Source organism: Monodelphis domestica, chromosome 4 (assembly GCF_027887165.1).
Source record: "Monodelphis domestica isolate mMonDom1 chromosome 4, mMonDom1.pri, whole genome shotgun sequence".
Lineage (NCBI taxonomy): Eukaryota > Metazoa > Chordata > Mammalia > Didelphimorphia > Didelphidae > Monodelphis > Monodelphis domestica.
Window position 1 is genome coordinate 369,949,878 of NC_077230.1, and position 6,720 is coordinate 369,956,597.

The 6,720-nt window shown below is 50.2% G+C and overlaps 1 protein-coding gene across 1 annotated transcript; it reads left to right on the forward strand.

The window, feature by feature from the left end:
• The first annotated feature begins 268 nt into the window (after nt 1–268).
• On the forward strand, nt 269–2,344 carry LOC107652312 (endogenous retrovirus group K member 8 Gag polyprotein-like). The gene has a single exon (XM_016433354.2). It carries the CDS (start codon nt 269–271, stop codon nt 2,342–2,344), a length of 2,076 nt encoding a protein of 691 aa, XP_016288840.2.
• The last annotated feature ends 4,376 nt before the right edge of the window (nt 2,345–6,720 follow it).

Consider the following 6,720-nt stretch of genomic DNA (forward strand, 5'->3'; position numbering starts at 1 on the left):
ATGGCAACGGATAACAGTCCCCTTATATATACGAGTAATAGGGCGCCCCTTCGGGGAACCTGGCCGGGGCTTATATGGCACGCCTACGCTCAAATATAAGGGACCCCTCTTTGACCAAAGGGGAGAGGCCAATTCGTGGAGAGTTGATCTCGCGGTTCGACTGCCGTTGACCTGTTTCTGAGTGTTGACCTGGGATTACTGCGGTTCCGTCCCTGCGCGAGCACGGCGGCCAGGAAACCAGGGAAGCGAGTCTTGTGTGTGACTGAAAATGGGGAAAACACTATCTAAGGAAGCTCTGTTTATAAAAGAATTAAAAGAAAGAATTAAAGAGCGCAATGTAGAAGTTAAGAAAAGAGATCTGTTGCGCTTCTTCTCCTTTATTGAACAACGCTGCCCGTGGCTCATTCTCCATGGCCCTGGCATTCACCCCCTAACTTGGGATAAGGTTGGCCGAGACCTTAATGATTTTGCACGCTCAGGTCAGCCCATCCCTGAGGATTTCTTTACCTTTTATGGCCTGATTCGGGACATCCTTAAAGAGGCTGATTCCAGCGCACAGGTCTCCCACCTCCTCAGCCTTGCTGAGGACGCTATTGAGGAAAGTAAAAAACAGACTGAAGAAACCCCTGAATTAGACAACATGGATAAAAAATACAAAACCCCGTCTCAAGAAACCCCTGAATTAGACGAACCTATTAACACCCCCTCACACTTACCAGAACCACTGCCTCCCTCCCACAGACCCGCTCTCTATCCTGTCCTTTACGATAGCAATACACCAGAGACCCTCAATCCCGCATACCAGACTGAACTGGATGAGGTGGCAGCCAGATACCACCCTCCAGACTTCCTTAAAAACAAACCCCCTCCCTACAATCCGCTTTACCCTTCCTCGATTTTACCAACTCTTCCCAATACAAATGACCTAAAGATAGCCACTGCTCAATTAACTAAGCAAATCACTGATCTCAAACAATTTATAGACTTACAACATGAGATCGGCCACTTAACAAGCCAATTACATGACCTTCAGGTCGCCACCATGAAACCAATCTCACATTCAAAAAAACCTAAAAACAACCCCTCCAAACTACAAAAGCCCCTCCTGGCCCTCCCGGTAGTTACCAGGCGTAGGACCACCACCGGTACCACCCCGGAGGATGTAGACATAGAGGAGATCCCTGACGAACTGTCCCAACCCTACCAAAATTCACCCCCTGTTTCCTCTGAATCTGACAGAGAGGAGGGGGATGAAGAAGCGAATCAAGGGGTCCATACCACCGATACAATCCGGCCCCATGCCCACCCATTTAAAAGACTTAAATTCAAACAGATTAAGGACCTCCATTCAGCAGTAAAAAACTATGGCCTTAATGCTCCCTTTACCCTTTCTATCTTGGAAAGTCTCGGGGGAGATGGGCACTTACTCCCCTCAGAATGGACTAAGGTTACACAATCTGTCTTGTCTAGAGGCCAGTTTTTAACCTGGAAGGCAGAGTTTCAGGAAAGGGTAGAAAATCAAGCAAAATCAAATCTCACAAACCCCCAAACAGCCAATTGGACAGTAGACAAACTCATCGGTCGTGGTCGTTATGCCCCTGACACCGTGCAATTGAGATTGCCTCCTGGCCTCCTCATGCAAACTGCCCACGCCGCCTTAGCCGCATGGCGCGCTGTCCCTGCCTCCGGGGCCATCACCGCCCCGATCTCTAAAATCCTCCAGGGACCAAACGAGCCCTATGCTCAATTTGTAGCCAGACTCTTAGAGACAACAGAAAGGGTCTTGGGACAGGACGGTACCGATAACCCAGTGGTTAGACACCTGGCCATTGAAAACGCCAACCCTGCCTGTAAGGCCGCCCTTAGAGGAAAATCTAGAGAGCTTGATCTGAACGGCATGATCCGCTTATGTAATGATATTGACTCTTATGACCACAGAATTAACAAATCTATCTCCTTAGCTATTGGAGCAGCCATTCAAGCCACCCGACAGAACGCTCCCCGTAATTGCTTTAAGTGCGGCATGCCCGGACATTTTGCTCGTGAATGTCCCTCCAATCAGACTGCTCGTGAATGTCCCTCCAATCAGGCTGCCCCTAGTTTACCTTTCAGCCCCTCGGGGGTGCCTTCGAGACTGCCCCCAAGTGTCTGTCCGAAATGTAGGAAAGGGCGTCACTGGGCCAGCGACTGCCGCTCCAAAACTACCTCAAATGGACAAAATATTCCACCTGTCCAGGGAAACGGGATGCGGGGCTCCCTCGGGAGCCCCTTCCCCTCACCCTTGCTCGAGCCACAACAGGCAGCGCAGGCTTGGACCTCTGTTCCTCCTCCACCAGAATATTAACCCCTGAGGATGGCCCTGAGGTCATTTCCACTGGTGTCACTGGTCCACCACCCCCTGGTATGTTCTTCTTAATCATCGGAAGGGCACTCACTACTCTACAGGGAGTTGTGGTCCACCCCACATTAGTGGACAATGACTATACAGGAGAAATAAAGCTCATTGTTGAGTCTCCCCATGGCCCGGTTACTATCCCTGCTGGCCACCGACTAGCCCAAGCCCTTCCCCTTCCCATGGTGGGTGACTTCCCTACCATTGAACAGACAAGGGGCCCTTCGTCCCCAGGATCGTCAAACATCTATTGGGTACAACAAATCACTGAGTCCCGTCCCACCCTCCAGTTGTCTCTTGACGGGAAGAAATTTATCGGACTACTTGACACCGGGGCTGATTCCACGGTCATTTCCCACAAACACTGGCCTTGTGCCTGGCCCCTTCAGCCCTCTACCACTCATTTGTCCGGCATAGGGCAAGTCAATCACACACTTCAGAGTTCAAAGTTCCTTACTTGGAGAGATGCTGAGGGTAACACCGGCACGACTCAACCCTATATAGTCAAAGGGCTCCCCGTTAACCTCTGGGGCAGAGATATTCTTGCTCAAATGCGACTCCTCATGGTGAGCCCCAGCGACCCTGTCACACAAATGATGCTTAAATCTGGCTTCCTCCCAGGAAAAGGGCTTGGCAAAAATGAACAGGGCAATCCTCAACCTATCTCCCTTACACCCAATAGAGATAAAGCAGGCTTTGGGTCACAAAATTTTTCATAAAGGCCACTGGTCCTCCTGCACCCCAGGCAGATAAGATAACTTGGAAGTCTGATTCCCCTGTCTGGGTCGACCAGTGGCCCCTCACCTCTGAAAAGGTCCAGGCCGCCATCATGCTGGTGCAGGAGCAAATCTCTTTGGGCCACCTCGAGCCCTCCACCTCACCATGGAACACACCTATTTTTGTTATCAAAAAGAAGGCTGGAGGGTGGAGACTACTACAAGATCTACGGGAAGTTAATAAAACCATGATTCCCATGGGCGCCTTACAACCCGGACTCCCATCACCTACAGCTATCCCTAAGGGATTTCACAAAATAGTTATAGATATAAAGGACTGTTTTTTCTCCATTCCCCTTCACCCTCAGGATTGCCCTCGATTCGCCTTCTCTATCCCCATAGTCAATCAAATTGGCCCCAATCCCCGATTTCAATGGTTAGTCCTGCCTCAAGGAATGGCCAATTCTCCTACCCTATGTCAAAAGTATGTTGCTCAGACGATAGATCCCATCAGGCTTCGATTCCCTTCCGCATATATTATCCATTATATGGATGATCTTCTCATAGCAGCTCCCTCCCCTCAACTGACCCAGACCATCGCTCAAACCATTACTTCAGCCCTACAGGACAGAGGCTTTAAAATTGCCCCCGATAAGGTACAGGTCCAATATCCCTTTTCTTTTCTCGGATTCCGTCTCGAGACTGATCATCTCTTTACACACAAAGTCACGCTTAATCGTTCCACCCTAAAAACACTTAACGATTTTCAAAAACTTCTAGGGGATATTAATTGGCTTCGTCCTTATCTCGCCCTTGCAAAAGCAGACCTCCGCCCCCTAGGAGATATTCTATGCGGAGATACCGACCCCTCTTCATCACGATCACTAACACCTGAAGGAGAAATCTCCTTACAAAAAGTTGAACAGGCAATTGCCAAACAGAACATCGGTTACTTCTCCCCTAAGGATCCCCTCTATTTAATCATCTTTTCCACTGAATTCTCTCCCACAGGTCTCCTATGGCAGGACCCTTCTCCCCTCATTTGGCTACACCTTCCCCTAGCCTCTAGGAAGATCCTGATCCCCTACCCTGACCTGGTTGCTCAGCTTATTATGATGGGTGTCCGCCTGGCCACTCGCCACTTCGGCCGCCAGCCCGATCATATTGTTTCCCCGTATAATAAAGAGCAACTACGATGGCTGCAAACACAGAATGATAATTGGGCCGTCCTTATCTCATTCTATAAAGGCACTATTGACAATCACATGCCCAGTAATAAACTCTTACAATTCTTTACCCTTACCCCCTTCACCTTAACCCGTATTACGCAGTCATCTCCCATTCCCGGAGCGCCCACGATTTTCGTGGACGGCTCGAAAACAGGCCTCGCGGCCATTGTTATGCATGATTATCCCCATACTGTCCACACTCCTTATCAATCTGCACAACTGGTTGAACTCTATGCAGCACTCACTGTTTTTATCTCTCTGCCTGAATCCCCCTTCAATCTATACTCTGACAGTCGATATGTTGTTCAGTCCCTACTACGGCTTGAGGCCACTCCTGTTATTCAACCCACAACAGCCACCTTTTTCTTATTCACCAAGATACAGCAATCCATCAGAGCACGGTCCCACCCCTTCTTTATAGGTCACATACGTGCTCATTCAGGTCTCCCAGGCCCCTTGGCTTTAGGAAACGACCTTGCAGATCAATATACCCGCTTGGCCGCTCTGGCTGTACCTACAATCCCTTCGCCAGACCCTATTTCCCTTGCTACTGAAGCCCACAAACTGCACCACCTTAACGCCCATACTCTTCGCTTAGCCTACAAAATCACTAGAGAGCAAGCCAGAGCTATAGTGAAAAGCTGCAAAAATTGCCTTACGCTGTTACCTGAACCTCACTTTGGAGTCAACCCTCGTGGCCTCCTCCCTGGCCACCTGTGGCAGATGGACGTTACTCATGTTCCCTCCTTTGCTAAATTGAAATATGTTCATGTTTCCATTGACACCTTCAGTGGGTTTCTTTTTGCCTCGGCACAATCTGGCGAGGCCACCAAACATGTCATCAAACACATGTTTCTCGCCATGTCAGTCATGGGAAGACCATTGACCCTTAAGACAGACAATGGTCCTGGCTACGCAAGCCGTTCCTTTAAACAGTTCTGTGCTCAATTAGGCATAAAAAATATCACTGGCATCCCCTACAATCCCCAAGGGCAAGGTATTGTAGAAAGAGCAAACCAAACACTGAAAAATACCATTTTCAAACTAAAAACTCAGGAGACCCTCTACCCCTTGTGCGGCAGCCAAACCACCTTGCTGGCACATGCCCTTTTTGCCCTTAACTTCCTCACCCTGGATACGGAGGGCCGCTCTGCCGCGGACCGTTTTTGGCACCCACACACCACCTCTAACCTCGCTCAGGTCCTATGGCGTGATCCCCTCACGGGCCGTTGGAACGGCCCTGACTCTGTTCTGACCTGGGGCAAAGGCTCAGCCTGCATTTTCGACAAAAGGGAGCAGTCTGCTCGCTGGATCCCCTCACGTCTAACAAAACCCTTCAGCCCAGATAATCACCTTCCCCCAGGGCCTACCCCTGAGAAAAATCTCCCCTCTTGTCTTACAGGTAATGCGTGAAACCCATGATCCATCCTGCCTTGTACTGCGAACACTGTTGGCTGCCTCCTTGTTCTTCGCGATCCTCGGCCTTCTTGCTGCCCTGATAGAATCCATCCACATCACCCTCTACATTCGCAGTCTGAACGACCCTTGAACATTCGCGACCATTATGGGCCTTCAAATTTTATTGTTTCTTTCCCTACTCACCCCCCCTCTGAGTACCGCACAACGCCAATCCCACCGTCCATGGAAATGGACCCTTAGCAGCTGGGACAGTAGCTCTATTATCCAGACTACAACCACCTCTGGAGCACCCAGCTTCACCTTTCTCCCCTGCACAATTATTCAACAGGACGGACCATGCCTACCGGAAAAACGCGGAGCCCCTACATCACACTTCACGTATAATGATTATTACATTTGCCCTTCTTCCAATCCTGGAAAGCATTATTGTAATCGCCCAAATGTATACTATTGCTCCTACTGGGGATGTGAGACTCGCTCTACCGGATGGACTCCCCCCAAATTAGACTCCTTCCTTTCCTTTCATTGGGGACCCTCGGGTTGTAAGCCCCGATCACAGCTCGGGCGCTTTATCGCGGAGGGTTCTAAAGGACTATGGATTGACTGTTCATATCTCAACCTTACAGTACTACAACCCACCGATGATAGCTGGCTCCTAGGAAGAACTTGGGGACTCCGCTCCCACCAACCAGGAGCTGACTCCGGAGGACTGTTTTTCATCAAGAAAGAACTCCCTCAGGAAACCCCCCCCTCCATTCAGGGCCCAAACAAGGCCCTCCGACCCGCTAAACCCCGACCCCCACCTCACCCCCCCACACCGACATCCGCTCCCCAACTTAGACCGTCTCCCTCGTCCCCCGTCTCCTTCCCTTCACCCCCTCCTCCTCCCCTGTTACCCCCTATCCCTAAGGAGAAACCGATAATCCCTTACCCGTACCTCCCTCTCCTGCAAGCGTCTTTTTCC